The following is a 24,606-nucleotide window of genomic DNA, read 5'->3' on the forward strand; positions in this document are numbered from 1 at the left end:
TTTTATGGATAACAGCTGAATACTTTCTTACCAGTACTTTTGCCTTTGATTCCTAAGAGAGATCTGTGGAGCCAGCAGGTTTATGCAATCATGCACAGATAGACAGAGTCAATGGCATCAGCTATCACAAATGTGGAAACTACCACAGCACTTTGGAAAAAGGTCAAAGTTCTGCCAGCATTTACAAAAGATAATTTGTTACTTGACATTGTTAATATCACTTGATAAATGTTTTCTGAATTTTATATAACATTGGTAATTTTAAATAAATCTTAATTTCCCTATGATATTAAGTATTGAACACCTAGAAGGAAATCAAAGCTTTCTTTTCTTTTCTCCTAAAAGACTAATGTTAAATTATGCCATCACTCAGTTATACCATCATTTCTTTTGCCTATTCTTAAAGAGACCGATCCTTTAGTAGCTGGTAAGACATGACTTCAGATAAAATAAATTGAAATAATAATTTGTTTATTAAAATAGCCCATATTTGACTTGATAGTCCATATTTTAAATAATACAACATTTATATTACTTTATAATATCAGCTTGTATTATTTCCAGGTATGAAAAAATAATTTGTAGAAATCATTTAATGTTGATGACAATATGTGAGAACAAGAACATGAACATGGCACAGTCCAAAGTAAAGTTTAAAGTAGAGGTATAAAAATGGATTAAACACTACATATATTTGCATTTTAACTGCAATAATAAAATTACTTAAAACCAGTGTTTCCAGAAATAGCAGGCACATATATGTAACTTTCTTCCTCCCATCCCAGGTGTATCAACATATCAACATCGATTTAGTACTCATGCCGAACGCACAATGTCCCATATTGTTTTCACATCAGTTTTTGGAGGCTAATTTCCTGGGTTTCACTAAATCTCATCCTGGGTTTCAGTTGATGACTTGAGGCTGAAGCTGCTCTTTGACTGTCAGCACAACTGCCACTAACACCATAATCCAGTGTCTTTCTGTGTGCGGCGCACACACGCTCACGTGCACACACGCGGGTGCATAATGCATGCACAAATCTTTTTGCATGTGAGGAAATGGCTTATAACTGGTCCTAAAAGGAATGAATTGTGGTAGTGAGTGGGGAGGGTGAAGACTATTTTCAGTATGTTTCTGCATTTTAAGGAAGTCTTAATGTCACTGCGGTGAGAATAAATTTTAAAATGACTAAATAGCAGAAAAGTGTCAGAGAATACTGCATGAGTTATCACCACATGACTGGTTGAGACAGAAAATGCTATGAATGAGACAATTCAAGCAGTCTGGAGAGTAAATGATGTTAGAATTCTCCCTCCAAAGGGTGGATAGGATTTGTATGAGAATAACAGCTAACATTTACTGAATGTTGCTAGCCATGTGCTAACCCTGTTCTCAGTGCTCACATTTATTCATCTCTATAACTAGGAGGATAAATATTCAACTAAACTATATTCAACTTACGTTGAGTTTCAAAAATACTAATTTCATGTGGTTCAACCTAATACTATTCTTTTTATCCCCATTTTACAGATAAGGAAACTGAGGTATAGAGAAATTAAATAACCTGCCTAAGTTTCAATGGTTAGCACAGGACCAAACTGGGGACTAAACCCATAGGATTCAGTGTCATTCTTAAACATTTCACTCTGCTTTGTTGGAGGAAGTCACATTACTTGTTCAGCGTGGGAATAAGATACGGGAATCTAAGTCCTAGACTAAAATCTGCTACACATCATTCTGTTAGTACTTTATAAGGTCCTTGAGAAATGGGACAACATATTTTTTTTTAAAAGATTTTATTTATTTATGTGACAGAGAGACAGCCAGCGAGAGAGGGAACACAGCAGGGGGAGTGGGAGGGGAAGAAGCAGGCTCCCAGTGGAGGAGCCCGATGTGGGACTCGATCCCTGAGCGCCGGGATCACGCCCTGAGCCGAAGGCAGACGCTTAACGACCGCGCTGCCCAGGCGCCCCGGGACAACATATTTGCTGCACTGGTACTCTACATACTCCACACATAGGAGGATATCAAGGGCATTTTAATAATTACACCAAAGTTGCCAGGGGTGGTGGTGAGCACTGTTTTCCTGCAACAGCAATAATCAAGTGGGTATGTAACTAGATGGAAGATATTGCTGTTCCAAACATCTGTTTCCAAATTAGTGTAGCAAAATAGAAGTTACAACGCCAGTAGCTTTCAACCCAGCTGGAGTTCTTGCCACAGGAAAGCCATCAGGTCGGAATCCAGTCAGTAGTGGGGTTGGATAGACTGCATGCTTAAGGTCAGGGACAGATGCTGATGGGCACATCTGCCAAGTGAGAGGACCTTAAATTATTTTTTCATGTACATAATTATTGACTCTACACTTCAAATTTAGTGAAAGATTTGCAAAATAGGCTAGATAGCCCAAATCCAACTTAAAATCTAGGCCTTTTAAAGTCACAAATGACATAAAATCCTTTGTTCCTTTTAAAATTAGAGGGACTTGTGGCATATGTGGTCTTGGTACCCAAGCGGCTATACAATTTTCTAATATATAGACTAGTGTTAGGATCAGAAGAAAAGTATTCCTATTTTGACTGTTTCAGTATTTTTTCTCTTTGTCTCTGATCAAACCATGGCATTATGGAAACTATACAAGATTGGAGTAAGAAGACATAATTTCTCTATTACCTGCTACTAAATCGTCACATAACATTGACTCTGCCATCTGTTTTCTCCAGGACTTGTTTCTACCACTGAAAAAAATAGAGATGGGGTTAGATGACCCTAACTCTAACAGTGGATAACTCAATGCATTCATTTCAATTTTTTTGTGTGTTCCAACTTTCCCATTTAAAAAAAAATACCTCCTTTTTTTTTTTTTTAAGATTTTATTTATTTATTTGACAGAGACAGTGAGAGAGGGAACACAAACAGGGGGGGTGGGAGAGGGAGAAGCAGGCCTCCTGCTGAGCAGGGAGCCAGATGCAGGGCTCGATCTCAGGACCCTGAGATCATGACCTGAGCTGAAGGCAGATGCTTAACGACTGAGCCACCCAGGCGCCCCCCCCCCCAAAAAAAATCTCCTGATCAACAAATAAGGCAGAGTGATTCCTGGCCTTTAGGAGAAAGGCATGATACACTGTGACAGTCTCTTGATATTAAATGCACACACCTCAGAGTTAGGTTTTCTGCCCTGCCAAGTACCTTCCATCACAGTTCCTTTTCAATTCTATAAACATTTACTGAGTTTCTTTCGTTAAGAACTAAAGTAAAATGTGTGCCTTAAGAGTTATATGATAAATAATTGCTATTGCCTTAGTCCCTAAGATTCATATAGTGCAAGAGTAGTAATGTGTATGTTCATGTGTATCTTCCCCTCATACAGTCTCTTGAAATTGGCACATTATCGTAGCTTTCAGCGCCAACACCCTCATCAAATACGTTTACATTTAGAAGAGTAGCCATAATACTTCATCGTATGTTACTCTGTCTTGAGTTTGTTAGTATTGGAAATAAGACTTTTGGGGAGCTAATAAAAAGTTTTCCAAGGACAAGTGGTTGTAAAAAGTAATCGTCTAACACGGTGTTAGCAGCTCCAGTGAGCCCAGGGAAAACGCATTGCAACAGCCTGGGGTTTTGTAATAGCATTTTAGCTTCGTGCCCTGTTCTTCTCTAAGGAATTTCCTTATTCACTGCATTAAGCAATAAGTAATATATCCTGAATATGCATGAAACTTAGTTTGACTTCTACCAACTAAGTGTAGAGGTGACAGAAAGGAAAAAAAAAAGAGACAGTAATAGCATGGTGTAAAAGAGAACTAGTCTAAGAGTCAAGAATAGGATTTTTATGATGGTTCTGCTGCTATTAGAGTGCCCATGGGCCAGCCACATATTTCCTCAGAGCCTCAGTGTGCTCGCCTGGAAGATGTGATAATGTTCAGTGTCCTTTCCTAAATCATTGTTCTATGAATTGATGCTTCCTGGTGAGGCAAACAAATAGGTCAGATTGTTCCTGAATTCATGGGTCTGTTTGGGCTCATTTTCTGTGAAATACTTTTCTTCCTCTTCCTCAAGCACAAAGATGGAGCTTTCCATTCCGGGCATTCTTCCCAAGGTATTTAATTGGAAATACTGCCTGCTACCATCTCACCTTCGTTTGCTCTGGTTACCATAGCTTTACAGACTTGTGGCTCAGGGAGTGAAAGCCAGGGACAGAAACTGGGAGAGCATCTCTAACTCCCTCAATGAATAGATAATGAAACTGACCCTGAGGGGTCTGGTGACTTTCCACTAGTCACACAGCATCTAGAACAAGGGAACAGATTTCTAATATAGGGTTTTGTGATTCTGTCATTGGTACTTTTTCCACTTGTTTAGCTTCACTACATGGCGCATTGATGATTTGTAATGACTTCCACAAAAGACTAATAAGACAACTTCCTTGTTTCATCGTTTTATTCTAAAAGTAGTAACTTAATGTTAGACTGTTGTAGCTTTTGGAAACATGTCCTATTCAGTTGCCACAAATATATTGAGTTAGGGATTGACAAGGATTTTGAGAGAGAGAAGAGAAAGAGAAAGTGTGTGAGCAGCTGGTCGGGGCGGGGGGGGGGGGTGGTGTGGAGAGGGAGAGAGAAAATCTTAAGCAGGCTCCACACCCAGCATAGAGCCCAACTCGGGGTTTGATCTGACGACTCTGAAATCATGACCTGAGCCAAAATTAAGAGTTGGATGCTTAATCGACTAAGCCACCCAGTTGCCCCAGGATTGAAGATTTTGAAGAGAAGTCAAATTTTTTTCATCGAAAAACTTTTTTTTCTTAATTTAATAAATGTTAAGTGATCATCCTCTGAAGTGTGCAACTTTTGAAGAAAAGTTAAAGCTTTCAATACTGCCAGATTTTTCTCAGTTCTTCTGCTTTGTCTCCTCAGTCTAACTGAGGGCAGAAGAGAAGTTAATGTTCAAGCTGATAGGAACTTTTTGGAACAGGTTTAATAAAATTTGCTTAATACATTTTGTTATAACTGTTGCAATATGACCAGAGAGTCACTCTAAAGCTTGCCAACCATTGGCCTTTAAATCAGCAGCCATCTCTGCAGTACCACACGCTGATTCCCTTTACAAAGGTTGACTGAAAGAGGTCGCTATAATAATCTGTTGAAAACACGTCTGTTGCAATTGTATGGCAAGTTTGCAGAAGTTCTCCTGAATAGGGTCCTTGAGCTTGGTCCTTTTAGTGGCTAACCAGAAGCTCTAAACTCCCAGAAGAGCCCGTATTTACTACAAAGAAATAACGCAAACTTGTTTTCTTTTTCATAGCAAGTTGTACTCGAAGAAGGTACAATTGCCTATCAAAATTGGGTTAAAACAGGCACAGAAGTTTATAGACAGTTTTGGATCTTTGACGTGCAAAACCCACAGGAAGTGGTTGTGAACAGCAGCAGAATTAAGGTTAAACAAAGAGGTCCTTACACATACAGGTGAGTCCCCACGAATAAGTGGCATTCTTTCCTCGACCATTTGTGTTTCTGAAAAGACTTCCACTTGCAAAATGACGTTGTTTGCAGATGTACTTAATTATTTTTTCCAGTGGCATATAATATTTTGTTTCTGCCTACAGAGGAATCCTAAGCTAAACATTTAATGACTTTAAGAAATATGGATTTGTATTAGAAATTTGGCGGCATCAAATAAGTGCCCTACATTTAAGAAATCCCAGGTGTTGTGTCCTTGTGACACATATTCTCAGCAACTCTGAAATATGCAAGCTTAATAGAACAAAATCTATCAGAATTTTCAAAACCAGAGTATTTTAAAATCCTAAAATTGAATGTGTGCCTTATACCAGTGGTTCTTGAAGTGTGGTTCCCACCCCAGCAGCATCAGCCTCACCTGGAACTTGGTAGAAATGCGAATTCTCAGATCTCATCCCAGGTCAGATGAGGCCGACTCTTGGGTTGGAGCCCGGCAGCGAGTTTTACACACCCTCTGGATGATTGCAGTACATACCCAATTTTGAAAACCACAGCAATTACCTGATTTTATATAACTACAGTATCTGCTGAGGATTTCTATTGAAACTAAGTTCCAAGTCAGCTGGGTGTTTGTCTTGATTCAGTGGTTTCATCCTTTTTTTTCCAGGACTGAGACTGAAGATATTATTCCTAGATCTTATATTCCCTAATAGTTTAACACACCTTTGAATAGACGCTTCGGGTATTAGAACTAGAGGGGGACGATTAGCCAGAACTTTTCATTTTGTAAACCAGAAAAACTGGCACCAGGGGAAGTAAAGTGATTTGTCTGTGTTCGTACAGACCTCGGAACTGGTGACTCCTAGATTTTTGTATGTATTTTTTTTTCTTCTTTAAATTACAGACTATGTGTTTTTTCAACTATCAAGGTAGGAAAAGGGGGGGACTGAGGTGCTACAGGCAACTAACCATCACCAAGGATAAGGAATACATTTATGATAGCCATGTGGGAACATAGTTAAGTCCTGCTGTCTCATTTGTTATACAAATGTGTGATTTTCCCTCAAGAATAATTAACAACTCATTACATAGCATGATCAATTCATAACACAAAATTTCATATTTACGATTTCTTATAATTCATAGTTTTAATATCTGTTTTAGATAGTCTATAATTATGTAACCTATTACTTCATACATTAATACGTTTTTAGATTGACAACGCACACTCATAATAATGGCCATTGTGAAGGTAGTGCCTGCTGCCCTAGCATGTGAGATAGATAGATAGATAGATATACGCTGCCAAGGGCTTGGTGACTTTTCTGTCCTAGCAGTTGTCCCCAAGCCTCTTGTCTCTGTGCACATGTCCGTGACTATTCACAGTGCTATTGAAAAACACTTGGTTTTCATTGTTACAAAGAAAAACTTGGAAAATATTTGCATTTTCTTAGAGTTCTCATGTTACTATCAAAAGCCTATATGAGTATTTTGTACCAAAACAAAATGTTGTAACAATGATGTATACTTATGACAATCTAGAATTCACATGTGAACTAATGAGAATCTAAGAAAAATTACTAAAAAAAATATAACCTGAGTGAACTGAATACATGTGAAGAAAGTGAGTAGTTTTTAGCATTTGAGAACTCCTTTTCTGTTTTATTTCTGTTTTGGGGAGGGTCACAGTTTTTTATTTTTAAGGATATTACTTGAGATACGGAGAAATATAATAGTGGACCCAGCCTGCGGCCTGCTCTGATAGGTGACAGCTACTACATATTTCCTTCGTGGAGACTTCAACCTCTCTCTCCAAGGGACGAAGGGTTGGATGTACTTGATTTACTTGGAGAGGCAGTGAGGGGGAGGCTGAATTAGAGAAGTTGGATTCGCAGCTGAAGTTTACAAACAATAAATTCTAATCAACTAGGGGTCATCCTGTCCCATAATGTCACCGAAATAGAGCCATTAGTGTCTATTTGGATGCCTTAAATAATGGGAAAACAACTAGTTACCTTTCAGAAAAAGTTAATAATTTCAGAGTCTTCCTAACAGCTAATAGGTTGTGGCGAACTTGTCTCCACATAAATTATACCCTGAATGCAGTTGAAACTGGAAGGGTAGAAGGATGTCCCATGTCTGCTAAAGTGAGTTCAGTGAAACTTTGATTGACAAGGTATAACATGGGTCAAAGCATGAAATTGCCTGGATTGAGATATTGTATGTATTGCAACCTCATTGTCTCTATGAAGAGTCAGTATATTCCTTGAGAGTCTTCTCCGATCCAACATGACTCCTTTTTTTGTTGTTTTTAAGTTACTTTGCTTTGGCAGGAGTACAAAGAAAGCAATCTGGGGAAAAACATAAAGCAGATTTCTCCCTTTGACCTTATTAACTAACATTTTGCAAAACCTGTATACATTCTATTTTTTTAAAAAAAGGGAGTGATATGTTCTCTTAAGAAGTACATTCTGTAACGCAGGCCTGTGTAAAGGCTTTTTCTCTTCATGCCATCTACTGGCACAATGTTGTTAGTACAACTTAAGTAAGTTAGAATCTGAGTCACTTACATTGCTGCTGTTTCAATTATTACACATACAGAAGTCTTCCTGAAAATTAAAGTGCTTCAATTCTAAAGGTTAATAGCAGGTTGTCTAATTTTAAGATGTAATCACATAACAGAAAATGGTTGACTAGTAATAGACTGTCCTGGGTGCTGTTTCAGATTTGTATATCCTGGTATGTCTACAGTACTCCAAGAAGAATAAATAATAAAGCTTTGACAAAATTACGTAAAAAATAAGTTACCTTTCCATCTTACTGTGAACTCTTTTGAAAAATGTTAATTAATTTATTCATCCAAAAATTATTTCTCGGTAACTCACCATATTATCAGGCACTGTGCTTGGGGATACAAAATACTCATAATTCCTAACCTACAGGAATTTTCTTTCTTTTCAAAGTATTTATTTATTTAGAGAGTAAGGTGTGTGCGTGTGTGCACAGGAGCAAGGGCAGGGCCAGTGGGAGAGGAAGAGAGAGGATCTTGAAGGGACTCCATGAGCTGAGGATGGAGCCCAACCTGGGGCTGAATCCCACCATCCTGAGACCATGACCCCAGCCGAGATCAAGAGTCCGGTGCCCAACCACCTGAGCCACCCAGGCGCCCCCAGGAATTTACATTTTTATTATACTTGAGCGAAATGTTGTGTTTTTTGCTTTTACATTTTTTTAGTCCCATGTTTTTCCAGTCTCCGCCTTAGCTATCTATCCATCTCATGTATAGACATGCACATAAGTGGTAATGCAATGAATGATGAATGCCTTATTTTGTCTCAGTAAATTCCCTGTACTTGCAACAGATTTTTTTTTTTCCCAATCACCCTTCACCATGTTCCTAAAAAGTAGTTGGTACATTCAGCCTAGCGGTTTTACAGCCAGGAGCTTAGAACTAAGAAGTATTTAAAATATGGCAGGAGTGGGGAGGGGAACTGGCCTGTAAAATGGGAATTTATTCCATTAGTTATCTTTCCTTTTCATTAAAGTACTGGAAAATACGGAAAAGCCAGTGCTGGATAGGCTGTGTACATTGAACATTCTTTCTAATATAAGAAAGGGGACTCTTAATATTCCCCTATGGGAACCCTTCTACTGTCTCCTCCTTACCTTCACAATAAAGGCTAAATACTAGAGGATAGGATGCAAATAAGATCTTGCTTATTTCGGTGGCTTTATTTCCCACCATTCTCCTTATTCTCACTCTGCAATCCAACCAAATTCAACAATTTGCATTTCTAACAATGCACCATGGGGCTTTCTACCCCGTTTCTCCTAATTCTTGACCCTTACTCCCGCCATGGCCATCCTAAACCTGGATTTGTATCTGTTCTGGGTTTTCCCATAGACTCTGTGAAAACGCTCATTATAACACCTACTACTTCTTTCATGCTATGCAGATTTAAGATCCCCTTCTCTAGTTTGCCCAAGACCCAGCATTGGCTTATTTATCATTTTAAACCAATTGGTTAGCATAATTTCTGACATTTTTAAGATTTTATTTATTTATTTGACAGAGAGACAGCCAGTGAGAAAGGGAACACAAGCAGGGGAAGTGGGAGAGGAAGAAGCAGGCTCCCAGCAGAGGAGCCTGATGTGGGGCTCGATGCCACAACGCCGGGATCACGCCCTGAGCCGAAGGCAGATGCTTAACCACTGAGCCACCCAGGCACCCCTATAATTTCTGACATATTCTATGTACTCAAAAATTGTTACATGAGTGGATGGCATGGGAGACCTGTTCACTTGAGTCAGTTATTTTGAATTTTATTGATTTCTGTTTTTCAGAGTTCGTTATCTAGCCAAAGAAAATATAACCCACGACTCTGAGAGCCACACAGTCTCTTTTCTCCAGCCCAATGGTGCCATCTTTGAACCTTCACTTTCCGTTGGAACAGAGAATGACACTCTCACTGTTCTCAATCTGGCTGTGGCGGTGAGTAGACTAGACAAACAACCAAATTATTTGTTTTGAAATACTCTAGAACCGGCTATAGTTAATCTCATGATAGAACTATCATCAGATATTCTTTACCTTGTCATTTAAAAAAATATATATTCCTATGTCATTATTTTGAATGGAGATAAGGTCGTTTGGAAAGAAGACTAAATCAGAGCAACTGAATTGGAAGACCATTTAAAGTATATCATTAAAAAAAATGGGGTCTAACTTTAAATATCTCCTTGTGACTGGCACTGAGGCAGAGAAATGTAATCATCTAGGAATTAGACAAATTACATTTTTCATCCTGGCAAGATTGGGTAATAATTTTAAAGATAGTTAGGTTTTTTTTTTCCCCTATTGAACTTAATTGTAGTATTTAATGCATCTATGTGTTACATACTAAATAGGTACTAAAATTGGTATCACAAGCAGTGATTTTTTTTTTTTTGTAGGCTGCAGCCCATCTCTATCCAAACGCATTTGTTCAAGTGGTACTCAATTCACTTATCAAAAAGTCAAAATCATCTTTGTTTCAAAAAAGAACTGTGAGAGAGATCTTGTGGGGCTATACGGATCCGTTCTTGAGTTTGGTTCCATACCCTGTTTCCACAACAGTTGGTGTGTTTTATCCTGTGAGTACACAAACATGAATGTTGATTTTTTTTTAATACTTTAATTGGATAAATACAATGGCATTGGTAATTTATAATTTTATAATTTAGTGTGTTTATACAATTTCTGATCTGGGAATAAATATCCTAATTTTTAAAAATCTGTATCTCAGATGGCTTTAGCTTTCCTGGTTGGAAAACTTATCTAAAACTTAATGAAATCTCAGCTTCTTCATTTTAAATTTAATTATTAAGTTTTCATTCTTTGAGAAATACACAGTTGCCTAAAATAGGTCATAGGCCAATAAGGCTTTGAATTCTATTTTTGGTTTTGACTTCCCTTCTCAAAAAATCAAGTTTAATATATTTTTGTGTTAAATGGATTCATCTTATCATTCCTCCTTCTCCAGACCTCTTAAAATTTGTGTTAATATTAATTTAAAAGTTAGCCTACCTTTGCACACAATGAGGTAGACAAATCAGCAATGTCCTATTTTAATGCAGTTTGTCATGAAATACCAGTTTGCATGTTAAAGAAAAAGCCAACTCGGCCATGCACTTAGTTATAGCTTAAGGTTTTTTTTATATATAGGATTATAAATAGGACAAGCTAACTGTTACGTTGGAATTTTGACTGTGAGCTGATTTGGCACTATATGTGGTATTAGTTATATTCTCCAATTCATTGCTATTATTTTAGTTTTAGATAGTGTTTAGGATTGCAAAGCTATAGGTCAATAAATATGAATGTAGAAAGCCTCAAAGGATCAGAGATTCTTACTATTTTTTTTTAACTCAAAAACTCGTAACTTTTTCTTTGGCTAATTTATAATTTAATTTCTTGACTAATTTTTAATTTTGTAGGCCTGATTTTTAGTATCCACTTAATAAAGATCATAACATTTAGAAAGAAAGAAAAAGACCATTGGAATATCTCTGGAAGTCTGTCCTTGTTCTCATAGGTATTTTTTTAATATCCCCTCACCTCAATATAATAAGAGTAGTGATCAAAATTGCCTTACTGGCTTAGCTAAGACAAAGAGTACTAGAGTTCGGATCATGTCAACTTCTGTTACTGGTTTTTCTTCCTTTGTTTCAACCTCTAGCACTTATTTCTAGGTGCCTTTTATATTCTTTTTTTTTTTTTTTTTAAGATTTTATTTATTTATTTCGACAGAGAGAGACAGCCAGTGAGAGAGGGAACACAAGCAGGGGGAGTGGGAGAGGAAGAAGCAGGCTCCCAGCGGAGGAGCCCGATGTGGGACTCGATCCTGGAACGCCAGGATCACGCCCTGAGCCGAAGGCAGCCGCCTAACGACTGCGCTACCCAGGCGCCCCTATATTCTATCTTTTTGAAATGTTTAGGACCAATACTTTGCAAACTTCATTTCCAACCATATAATTACAAACAACTAGGATCTGAAAACTGGGAAAGCGAGTTGCATATTTTATAACTTGGAAAATATGGCTTGTCCTGGAAGTAATTTCTTCTTGTACCTACCTTTTCAGTACAACAACACCGCAGATGGAGTTTATACGGTTTTCAGTGGGAGAGACAACATAAGCCAAGTTGCCATAATTGACACTTACAAAGGTAAAAGGTAAGTGTCCAGGTTAAGTGTGCATACGCCAAGGCAGGTGTGGTATTCATTGAACAACTGGTAAGGCACAGGCACCAACTGTGGTCCCGATTTGCCTATATCTCAGCCCTGGAAATTTTGGTTCGGACAGGTGTTAAGCCTTAAGTTGTGACAGCCGGTCGCACCTAGCGTGTAGCCGCTGAGTATCAGCCCCACTTGAGAATTTGGTTTACCTTCACGCACAGGTTCTCTTACATAATGAGATCCAAAAGGACTATTTCCAGCTCTGCTGCGTCGCCAGCACTGCAGGACACTCCTCCAGTTACGTAACCGCAAAGGAAAGGAAGCAAATCAATCCATCAGCTGATCAGCTAGCAGCTAGAAAAACATAGCTTGCTGGGTGTGTGGTACTTTTGTTACGAAGCATATCTAATAAAAATTGTTCATTTCACTGCATGACTTCATGTGTCTATAAAGATGAAAACAATCCATGCAAATGTTTTCATGGCGTTTCCCTTCAAAAATTTTTGAAAGAATGTTCTATGTTGATAAGTCAGCGTTTTTAAACGTTTATCAGTGCAAAAATGGAATTAGTACTTCAAGTATGGTTCTAAAATGGGCATATTAAACTTGAAAATAAAGACCGTGCCTCCTTTGAAGTAGTAATAGAATGTGATAGGTTCATGTAGTCATGATTTGCTTTTTTTCCCCTAGCTCCTGACTATTCATCTGCAGTATACAGAATTTCTCCTATGTGTAAAAAATAGAATCTCAGTAAGTGTCAGGGAAGAAAGTCCTTTTCTAATCAAAGTTAATAAATGTGCTTTAGACCAGTTATTTCCTGGTAAAGAATACAGTAGTCAAAATGGAAAGAGATGAAATGTTTTTATTAATACAAGTAGCCACTGCCTCACACCAAGTCCCTATCTAAAAATTGCATGCGGCCATTACATATTCACTAAGGCAGGACTTGTTCTTCTACAGATTCCATAGAATCTCCATCTTTATATAGAAAAGTCTAGTGGAAGAAAACAAATACTTCTAAATGCTTATTTCAGGGGAAATAGCATCACTCTATATTGAGGAACACGAGCATTTCTGCCATTTCAATATTACGGAGACATTTTGAGGAGAGTTGCTAAGTGCTTCTAATCGGAGTGAGAATTCCACATCATTTTGAGATTATGACAAGATCAATTTAACTGATCATGGCAAGACTGAGCATGATTGCCAGCTTATTCTGTTTAAAAAAGAAGCAACAGCTTGCCTTTAGATGTCACTGGGTAATATGCTAACAGTGGGGAAAAAGACGGGTTTTTCATCACCAAAAAGTGGCTGAGGATACAGAAAAGTTTTTACTACTACTGTTTGTATTGCTTCCAGATATATATACATGTATCAATCAATTCTTTTCTACTTGAATGCCAGCTTATACAGTCGGTTAAAAGGGAGAAAAGTATAAATTGATGATCTGCATGTTTCCAATCTCTTCAACATCACGCCCCTCTTCTCCTCCTCCCTCAGACTGAGCTTACGTCAGTTAACCCCTTATTTTTCTCCTATTTATTTTGAACACTCAGTACACTACGAAGTAGTCCATTTCTCCCCATGGGGGAAAAATTCTCCCGTAGGTAGAGATCTAAATTTCTGATGTGTTTCTCCATTTTCTTTCTTCATAAATGTTCTCTGAGTTATTTCAAATTAACATTTGGCAGTTTTTATTTTATATTATAGTCTGGCCCCTTAATGGTATTGGGCCCTTAACTGATCCCAACAAGATGGAACCTTCAAACAAAACATGGGCTCAATGATTTAGAACATTTCTTCAACTTACCATTTGTCACACATCTAATCTTTCTTATTTTAGTGGAAGTACTGAATCATAACAGATAAAGTAATGGGAGAAAGATGCTCTAGAAAAGAGAATGTTTGTTCACTTCCTTTCTTTTTATTCCTCAGGAATCTGTCCTATTGGCCAAGCTATTGTGACATGATTAATGGTACAGGTAAGGGCATGTATTTCATGGTAATAATCACAATGAACCCACCTCCCTCTGTCGTACACATTCCACCGCTGTACCTCCAGTGTTGTGAAAGTTACGGGTAGGCATTTACTTATGGTCATAGCCATACAGCAAAATTCAGAGTCTCTATTGTTACATCAGCTTAGTAAATGTCTGTCTAATGTGATGGGATTTCTGAAGATTATCCTTGAGGATTAGCCTTTACTGCATGACTTGGGGAACATTTGTACGAAAGCTCGACTTCATGAACTACCTTTTTGACAACAGAAGTAAAGGGTTAAAAAGAGAGAAGTAGTTACTCTTCATATATTTTATAAATATTGTACAGATAATTTAAAATTGAAAGAATTTTAAAATGAAGATAATTACGAAAGGTAAAACGTACTTCCAAGTGGGATTTGAAGCTGAGGTAGAATCCGTGAAGTTGCAAGACAGAGCCATCTCTTTTGAATAAGGTGGTCAGAGTGAAAGAAAAAAGAACAAAAACTTACAGTTAGATGTCTCCTAACCATGAAAAACGTGTGCAAAAATGAACGTTCTGAATTAGAAGTGGGGGAAAAAAGAAAGTAGTGCGAACCTAGATTTTACAGCAGGGTTAGATCTGACTGCTTACTCTCCTTGAAGAAAAGCAAAAGCAAAGTATAGGTTGACCTATTAGTGTAAGAATTAAGGTTTTAAAAAGCAAATGGAAATCGAATACCATGAGGTAATTAAAAACCAGAGATGAGGAGAACTTTCAGCAATGCAGAAGCTGAGCAGAAGCGTGAGGTTTCCAAAGTTGGCGAGGTGGTACTCTCGAAGAAAACACTATAATAAAGATGAAGACAGTTAAATACAAAGTTATGTAAAGGGTACGGAATGAAAAGGAAACACAGGGAATATTTACTTTTCCAAAGGTATTGTTGAGTTTCACACATCTATTTAATTTTGTTACCGCTGTCTTATAGGAAAGGAACAGCAAAAACCTTGTTGAGTTTGCTTTGTACCAAATTTCAAGAAAGACCTAAGTAAAGCATTTCTGCAAATAAATTGTTAACTGCCCTAATGCTACTCACTCCCATAATTACATAAGCATAATATTTCAGACCTTAGATACAGAGAAATATATTGTACTGCTCCTAAATAGTAAAGGATTCTTTAGGGTTTAAGGAAAAAAAAACAAAAAAAACCCAAAAAACTATTAAACAATTCTGTCCAAAGGTAAGAAGTTTTAAAGGACAGGTAAAGGATTCGATAATCACATCAGGCATAAAGTTAAAGGTATCTAAGAGGGAAATAGAAGGAAAACAAATTAGGATCAGACGTAGATTGGACAGGGCAGGGGACTCTGATGTGATCTCTGTGAGAGATTCTTGGTTTATGGCATTGGGGAAAATCAGCCAGCAAAATAGAAAAGGTTGTAATTTAAAAGTGCCTCTCTACCTTCTACAGTAAGAAGAGACATAAAATGAAAATATTGATATACATCTGAATTTTTTTTAAAAAGTCAGCAATCTTGTAAGTTATTTCCCTGGCAATTGGGAATAATTATGGCATAATCTTTGATGATATTTCAGAAAATGAGTCTTAAAGCTTTTTAATATATTCCTTCCTTTAATGGTCATGGTGTTGGGAAGGCAGTTGTAGACAGTGTTCATTGAGCGACCTATCTGGGAAGTTCAAACTAACCTTGAAGATCCAATTCTCTCAAGGCCAGAATGAAATTTACTGTGCTCTTCTATTGTATTTCACTCATTACAAGAGTATAAGTGAAATGTAACAAGATCACAAGGTTGAGGCATTTAACCAGAAAAAGAACCTGGATGCATAACTGAAAGATGGGTCTTCCTGTTTTCAACAAACACATTCAGTGTTGTGGCTCATTTTAGTGATACTAACTTGAGAAGCAAATGCAGGTGTTAATCTAGTTATTTCTTCATATATCCAGCGTGTGATGGATATGTTTTCCAAGCACTTGGAGAAAATTCTGGTTAGTGAGAGAATTTTCATAAATGATATGTAAAATATTAACCAGCCATTATAACGGACAGATGAAGGACTCACTCTCAGAAGTAAGAACAAATCTAACAGAAGCTCTAAGGGAACTTCCTAGTTAAGAAACTTCATAGTGAGAAAAGTGCCACCTACTGATGAGGCGGGGGATTTCAAAAACAAACACAATCACAATTTTCGTATGTGATTTTGCCATTATTTTTGTAAACTTTATTTTTAAAGAGTGGGAAGATTAAATATGAAATTAAATACCAATGAATATATAGTATACAGACTTATTGAATAGGGTAACTGCTAGGCACACGTTGATATTAAGGAAAGAAATTAAGAAATGTGCTTATGGAATTATGAATTGAAAGGTGCTATAAATATAAAATACATATTGGAGTTTGTTAATTTTTATATTGATTACATGTTGAAATGATGGCCTTTGAGAGGTATTGGGTTAAATCAAATATACCCGTTTCTTTTTACTTTCTAAAAAATGGCTACTAAAGAATTTAAAAATTACATACACTGTTTGCCTTACATTTCTACTGATTGTATTGGAATAGAGATTTCTAGATTTTTCTAGGACACACATTACATCTAATCCCTTGTCACTGGCTTGATTTTTAAACAGATGCAGCCTCATTTCCACCTTTTATTGAGAAGACGCGAGTATTGCGTTTCTTTTCCTCTGACATTTGCAGGTAAGACAAAGACAACGAGGTAGCTCTGGGAGTCAGAAAGTTTTTTTCCCCAAGTGAAAAACCACAGACCTAAAGCTCATACTTAATAATGATGTTATCTGAGGGAAAAAAGTATACATAGGGAAATTTTTCTTGATTTATTCAGAATAAATACAATATGGTATTCATAATGTGCTTAACTTTTATAAAGCTGAAGGTTGCAGAAGGATCGTATACATAATGCAAATTATTTTTTCTCATTTTTAAGAATTATTTATTGATTTATTTATTTTTACTACACTAGACTATATTCAATAACAGTCATATCTAGAAGGGCATGCCCATCTTCCTATTGATGTCCCGAGAAGAGGATGCCATTGTCACAGAATGATGTTCATGTGCCCTATTGCTACTACAGCCTCTTAAAATCTGTGGCTCCCAGCAGATAGCACACAAGCATTGGAGCCCGCACCGGTCACTTCAGTCCTAGCTCTGTTCCTAAAGACTAGATTATGGGAAACATTTGAAATATCTCAAGATTGTCCTTCCCTGTAAAATTGAAGAGAGCAGTGTTTCTTTACATAAGGTTATGTGGGGATTAGAATATGTATTGAGCCCTAGCACATTGCCTAGGTGTTGGTGAGTCCTCCGTAAATGATACAGGCACTCAATAAATATTTCTCTCTCTAAGAGCTTATATGCACATGCCCCGGTGAGTATGTGGCCTTCTCTCCAGGATTAAGTTTTGAAAGAAATTTTCATTGTATTTCATTTGAACTGAGCACAAATAAAAGATTTGAGGGAAGTCATATAAAGAGGAAATTAACTATGAGAAATGTCTTCATTATAAATTCCCCTGGTAGTTCACAAGCAAAAATTGCTCGTAGAAACTTTTGAGAATAAAGGTAAAAGTAGTTCATACTCAGGTATTATGTCCTGGTATGCCTTGAAATTTCACAAGAATTTTCCTGCAAATTGAATGAGAATTTAAAATTCTAACAAGAGTATCCAATTTTTCTAAGTTAAAGCAAGAATATAAATCTAAAAATAAGAGGAAAAAAAAAATCTCCAGAATGTAGTTCAGTTTCCTGGAATAAAACTGTTTCTTATCTGTGTTTAGGTCAATCTATGCTGTGTTTGGAGCTGAAGTTAATCTGAAAGGAATCCCTGTCTATAGATTTGTTCTTCCATCTGTGGCCTTTGCATCTCCACTTCAAAATCCAGATAACCATTGTTTCTGCACAGAAAAAGTTATCTCAAAAAATTGTACGTCATATGGCGTGCTAGACATTGGCAAATGCAAAGAAGGTGGGTAAATGTTCTGAGTACCACAGTCCATGATGTAATTTGTAGTAGTGTTTAAAATGCAACCTTTACCCAAGCTCTCTTTCCACCAAAAATTTAAAAATAAAGCGAGAAAACAATAGGCCAGAAAAAGTGGGGCGGTAGAAAACTGGTGTTTCAGGCCCAAATTCTGTTCCAGTGCTGTAACACTTAGTTATTATTCGGTAACACCATACTGATATTTTCCCTGCTACTTTGGGAAATGTCTGTTTAGGTCCTTAGCACATTTTTAAAAATGGGTTGTATGGTGGTTTTCGTATTATTTTTTTTGAGTTCTATGAATTCATTGTATATTTTTGATATTAACTACATATTGGATATTGGTCTGTACCCATTCCATAGTTAACCCTTTCATTTTGTTTGTTTCCTGTGCTACTATCAGATCGCTGGTAAGATAAAAATAATTCCTAGAATACTTTGAGCATCCCATCTTATCCACATCTTCATTTTTCTAGCTTTTTCTTACCTAGAAATTGGTTAATAAAAATGTTTTAAGTAGGTCTTATTGACTTAAAAACAGTTTGGAGTCTGTCTTATTTAGCTCACCTCCTTCATATTGGGATGAATGTCAATAAAGAAAGAAAACCTCTTAAATTAATTCCCAGTTCACAGATACATTACTGCCTGAAACAGGAACATAAAGCTCAACTTTACATATTGAAAATTACCCCCTAAGGAAGAACACTAGACATTAACTGACTAGGATGATGCAGAAATTTGTATTTTATTTTTGTACAGTAGTAATCAGGTCATATAATTTCTTCCCCACTTTTACTTCCCCAGTGTTCAAGCCCAGCTATGCCTTCTTTTATGTAAAAATTATATTTATTTTTAAGTAAATATTTTCTGAATGGTATGTGAAATGAGGAAAATGATTTATCCCCAGATATGTCTTAAAATTTGTTTTCAGGAAAACCTGTGTACATTTCACTTCCTCATTTCCTACATGCAAGTCCTGATATTGGAGAACCTATTGAAGGCTTAAGTCCAAATGAAGAGGAACATAGCACATACTTAGATGTTGAACCTGTAAGCAAATATATTATTGATCTGATTTGTTTCATTAAATTGAAAGAAAAATTCTCTCCTTCTTCTTAATCACATTTATTGAATCACGATCTTGATAAATTACTACTATTATTTCAGTGAAAATTACATTGATTTCTTTCTATTGTTGCTAATGAAATGTCAAGGTCATTAAACTTTATAGTTTTTCAGCATGTGGAACTTTGTAGGTCTTTTCAGTGGTTCATAAGTCAGGAATATCAATGATGGGAATGATTCTAAGTGGCTTAAAACAATTTGAGACGTATAAAATAAGCATAAAAGAGCAATTTATGGGGTACCTGGGTGGCTCAGGGGGTTAAGCCTCCAACTCTTGGTTTCTGCTCGGGTCATGATCTCATGCGTCCTGAATCAAGCCTGCCTCCGTGCTCAGTGGGGAGTCCACTTGAAGATTTTCTCCCTTTGCCCCTCTACTCACACACTCTCTAAAATAATTTTTTTTTTAAAAAGTAATTTGTAACTGTAAATATTGCTTACCTGAAGAGATACTGTGTATTATGAGGAATGAAAAGAGATTTTATGGGTAAATGTGAATATAGGGCAAGATCTATTTTATACTTAGTATCAAGAAAAATCAATAAAGATTCCTATAACTCAAATTTTAGTGGTCATGTATCAGTTTAAATAATGACAGAACTAGTATTATAATTAAACTTATGACACATCAGTTCTAAGAGAATATACATTTGATGATGCATAGTTCAGGAATCTATATGAGCTCTGTGTTTCAGTATTTTGTTAATTACCCAACACCAGTTTTGGTAGATATCACAAATCTAACTAAAACCTTGACATTTGCTTGGGCAAAGAAGTGGTGTATGCGTGTACATCCATGCATATCCATACCGCATGTACACGTGTAATTATAGTTATGTAATATGTTTAACATGTGTCAAGTTTCAAGTAGTACAGTTTAATCAAATACTATATAACAATAAAAGTTTGGGATTTTTTTTTAAAGCTAGTAACTGTTTTTTCTCTTTTTAGATAACTGGATTCACTTTACGATTCGCAAAACGGCTACAAATCAACCTATTGGTCAAGCCAGCAAAAAAAATTGAGTGAGTCTCTTAAGTTTATGGTTACCTGATTTTTAGTATTTTCTTGTAAGAATGTGAGTCTATTAAAGTAAATGGAAAGAATACAAAATTTCAACTTCTCTTTGGCTTAAGGTCATTAAATGTTTATTTGTAAGTTAGAATTATGTCTAGTGTTTACTGAAATGGTAACTACACATATTTTGGAATATTTGGTGGTATCTCTCATTTTGTTAGCTGTCCAAATATTTCTGTGACCGGTTTCTGGAATTCCTATTTTACTTTCCTGGGTAGAATTTGAGGAAAGAGAAAATCTGTGCTTAGAAAAAGTCCATCTAATTAGAAATCGGTGTTAGTCTGATTTGTAAGAGTGAAAGGTGTCTGAGAAACAATCACATTAACATTTAAATGATTTATTGCAAGGAACAAAATCAAAGAACTTAACCAAGCAGCTGATTTCTGAACACATATTTACACTAGTACTTACTGAAATTTCTGTTGCATATGGGTAATATATTAGTATGTATTTTGTATATTACAGCGTATTAAAGAATCTGAAGCGAAACTATATCGTGCCTGTTCTTTGGCTTAATGAGGTTAGTATTTTTTTTTTCTCTCTCAGTCATTAAAAGCGGTAAACTTCTGTGTATATAAAAAAAGCTTTTGGTGTCTCAAAACTGAAAATGTATGTATAGTAATTGAAGTTGTATGTCTTCATTGCCCATATAGATGAGTATATATATTATTACTATTTGAGAAGACCCAACCAAACAGAAATACCAAATTTGTGTTACTTTCAATGTTTTTCTTTTAGAAAGTCAAAGCACTTTCTATCACTTTTTATTATTTTCAAAATGCATCTTTTAAGCACTTTTTCTTGCCACAGTGCTTGTTTTTGGAAAGAGTCATATGTACATGGAACACCAAATAACTCGAGGCTTGGTGAATATTACAGTGCTAATAAAAGTTAACCAAGCGCATAAAGACCCAGTTAGAGCAGGTGTAGGCAGTCTATCCTATTGCCTGATGAGATATTTTTAGTGTAAACCATGGAATTAATTAGCCCCAGAATTAGGAAATGCAGTACATAAAACTTGAGAGGGACTGAAACTGTTGACCCTTGACGCTTCCCTCTGTCAATAGGAAACATCTGTTGGAAAATTGTGGAATATGTTAGTAAGGCCATTCTGAAGATCAATGAACTTAGTATGTTCAATAGTGCTATATTACATGTTCAAAGGGAGGGGGATTATATTTCACTAAGTATGTTGCCTTCTTTGATGTGCAAAGTGAATTCTATTGGCTTGTCTTAAAGATACAGATGACTAACACTTATGCAAGTGTTTGGAGAAAAGAGTGCTATGTAAATGGAAGGTGGTTAAGTATTATGCTCCACTAATTTACTCAATGCTAATTGTTAATCTGATTACAGACTGGTACCATTGGTGATGAAAAGGCAGAAAAATTCAGAAAACAAGTGACTGGAAAAATAAACCTCCTTGGCCTGGTAGAAATTATCTTACTCAGTGTTGGTGTGGTGATGTTTGTTGCTTTTATGATTTCATACTGTGCATGCAGATCAAAGAAAGTAAAATAAGTAAGTGTATACCAAAAATTATATATTGCTTTGGTAACATTAGTTTACATACTACTTGTTTTCATTTTACCGAAGAAGGGTTAGAAATTAGGCTGCAAACATTTCTAGACTTGTCTAGCCTACTATCATTTTTAATGTATCCTCCGAGTTTTGAGATGTCTAAATTAAAACAAGCGAAGATTGAACAAGTAAATGTGGTGTATGAATATTAAGATTACTGCATTACCTCAAGTTCTGGGAGGAATGAAAAGATGAAATTATCACCTTTGAAAAGTTAATATGAATATACCTTTATTCTGACTTTTCATTTCTTGATTATTTCTCTCTAGTTATAAAAAAAAAGTAAAGCATTGCCTAGAGAGGGTTATGCAAGATTGAAATTCTTAAGGGAAAAAATAAAAATTAAGCTAGAAATTAATAAAAACTAAAAACTTGTGCTATTAAAAAAACACTAAAGTAAAATGAAAACTGTTAATATAAAAACAGAATTGCTGCACATAGATACGCTGGCCAGGCTGGTCTAAAATTATGGTGTGTACCCCAGATGTTTACTGTGGAAGCCCCAGTGAGTGATTAAAATGCATCCTTTGAATCTGAATATAACAGTACAAAAGAATAAATTACTAAGTTTAGAGGAAAAATCTGTTAGATTTTTAATTAATTTCTTCAATTAAAGAAATATCCTTAAGCATCAGTTTTGAATATTACAGAAATTATGTCTTTGGGTAGATTTGTAAACACTGAAAAAAATGAGATGAATGTATAAGAGAGAATAAAGATGGTGGCTCTAACATGTGGTTTTACTCAATGGATCACAGATTAAGCCAATAGTTCTTTCAAAAGCAATTGTATAAATGAAAGATGGCCTGAAGGGACAGCAAAAAGTGGTTTAATTAGTTTCCACTCTTCATCTGGCTATTCTTGGGAGTCAAAAAGTAGCCTTCCATGGTTGGAAATACATACTGCCTTATCCATAACGTCCACCTGAGAACTTTTCTTTGTCATTTGAAAAATTAGACCAAATAATAGAAAGTATGATATCTATTTTTCCACTGCTTTCTGATGATAAGTAGTAACAATAGAACATTCTTCTATTTTACAGGCAATAAATGAGTTTTTACCTTTATGTACCAGCTACGTCAGGACCTTTGTTACTATTGGCCTACAAAAATTTTTACAAAACACACCTTATCTTCTAGTCAAAGAAATGGTGGCATTACTTTTTGCACCAAGCAGCAGCACATTTCTAAAGGTTTTAAGATGTTGGTAAAATCCATGCTTTGAACACAAAACCGGAACCTTTTAAAATTCATCATGTGCACAATCAAATTGATTTCAGTTTCTGTAGACCTGGCTCAAGCATAAATACTGATTCACTAACTGGTTCCCTGGTGGCAAATTCAGCAGAGTGGACATTCTCAACAAATCTTGGACCCTGAACTCCTGTCTTCAAGGGAAAAACATCAATGACCCTGTTCAGTTGCAATAGACTGACCCCAGGACTGTCAGTACATCACAGTTCACGAGCACCAACTATTTTGAAAGACATTTAAGAATGGAAAGTAAAATTATATATTACTCAAGGTTCTTTCTCTTTGGAATCCTTTGTACAGCAACAGCAGGCTTTGTAACCATTTTCTTACTGCGTAACAATATGGGCTTATATTTTGTCACTGTTTATGCAAATGGACATCATTGGTAGCACATTTTGGCTCTTTGTGTTTAAGGACTTTGTCATCTTCCACGTTCTGCAGCTTTTCTTTCTACTCAGTTACATACAACATGCTTGGCAACCTCAGAGTGCTGTGCTAGGTATTAAGAGATGTAAATGATAATAAAGGAATTGTATGAAAGATTATCAGGAATACAATGTGCATTAACAGTTATTTGTTGTAATAGCTCTTGCTTTCATAGTCACCTCAGAACGGTCTGAACCAGTAAAATATGTTCTTCCTCAAATTCCTGTGCTTTGTATGGCTCTTCTTGTGTCACAAAACATGTACCCTAGTTTTCTGTAAGAAGTATTCTATCTGAATCTCTAGTTTTCTGAATTCAATCATGACCACTTTCTCCTAGGCTAAGTTTTTAAGCCCATCTGAGGAAAAGCAAAAGAGACACTTGGTTTCATCCTTTACAGTAGCAGAACGTCAATCCAGAGCTTAAGGATTTTTCCTTTCTATTAGGAGACCTACTGTTAGGTAATCCTTCCTGCTTTCTTTAGCAAGGGTTCACTTACTGCAGAGAGCACTAGTCCTCCCAGAAAACTTTTCACAGAAAGGGAAAATGGACCACATTCTGTCTTGTGTTTTATACACAGTGATTTATAGGACAAAGTAGTAGTAACTGGTTTGGATACTAAAATAATAACCTGTTTTCCTCACATTACTACTGATTTAGTGTCTTTACATTTAGTTTTGAGGGGGATGGAGGAGGGGGTGTCCCTGTAAGATACTGACATGTAAGAAGAGATTCTAGACATCTGATACTTAAAAGTTGATGTGGTGATCTAAGAGATAGATGGAGGAAATTGAATTCTTGAGCTAAGTGGGATTGAAGAATTGGATGAAAAACTATCTATGTATCCAAGCAATGATTCAGACTTCATAATCTTTATATAGAAAATCATATCACACCACTTAGGAAAAAAGATTTTCACTTACGTGTCTTTAGTATTGTTTAAATGCAATCTTTATCATTACTCAACATTTTCTTTAAATTCTATAA

General features: G+C 36.1%; 1 protein-coding gene across 24 annotated transcripts in view; it reads left to right on the top strand.

Moving 5' to 3' along the window:
• Window positions 1-23,841, top strand: part of CD36 (CD36 molecule) — a 74,991-nt gene extending 51,150 nt beyond the window's left edge. For all 24 annotated transcript variants that reach the window (XM_026504571.4, XM_048212740.2, XM_048212734.2 and 21 more), the window contains 12 exons: window positions 5,306-5,466; window positions 9,805-9,952; window positions 10,414-10,593; window positions 12,082-12,173; window positions 14,112-14,158; window positions 16,791-16,860; window positions 17,960-18,147; window positions 19,094-19,212; window positions 20,236-20,309; window positions 20,827-20,881; window positions 21,718-21,882; window positions 22,985-23,841. In XM_026504571.4, the coding sequence (XP_026360356.2) occupies window positions 5,306-5,466; window positions 9,805-9,952; window positions 10,414-10,593; window positions 12,082-12,173; window positions 14,112-14,158; window positions 16,791-16,860; window positions 17,960-18,147; window positions 19,094-19,212; window positions 20,236-20,309; window positions 20,827-20,881; window positions 21,718-21,882 (1,299 nt within the window). In that variant the 3' untranslated portion in view covers window positions 22,985-23,841. The remainder of the gene's footprint in view (window positions 1-5,305; window positions 5,467-9,804; window positions 9,953-10,413; window positions 10,594-12,081; window positions 12,174-14,111; window positions 14,159-16,790; window positions 16,861-17,959; window positions 18,148-19,093; window positions 19,213-20,235; window positions 20,310-20,826; window positions 20,882-21,717; window positions 21,883-22,984) is intronic.
• The last annotated feature ends 765 nt before the right edge of the window (window positions 23,842-24,606 follow it).

Source organism: Ursus arctos, unplaced genomic scaffold (genome assembly GCF_023065955.2).
Source record: "Ursus arctos isolate Adak ecotype North America unplaced genomic scaffold, UrsArc2.0 scaffold_3, whole genome shotgun sequence".
NCBI lineage: Eukaryota > Metazoa > Chordata > Mammalia > Carnivora > Ursidae > Ursus > Ursus arctos.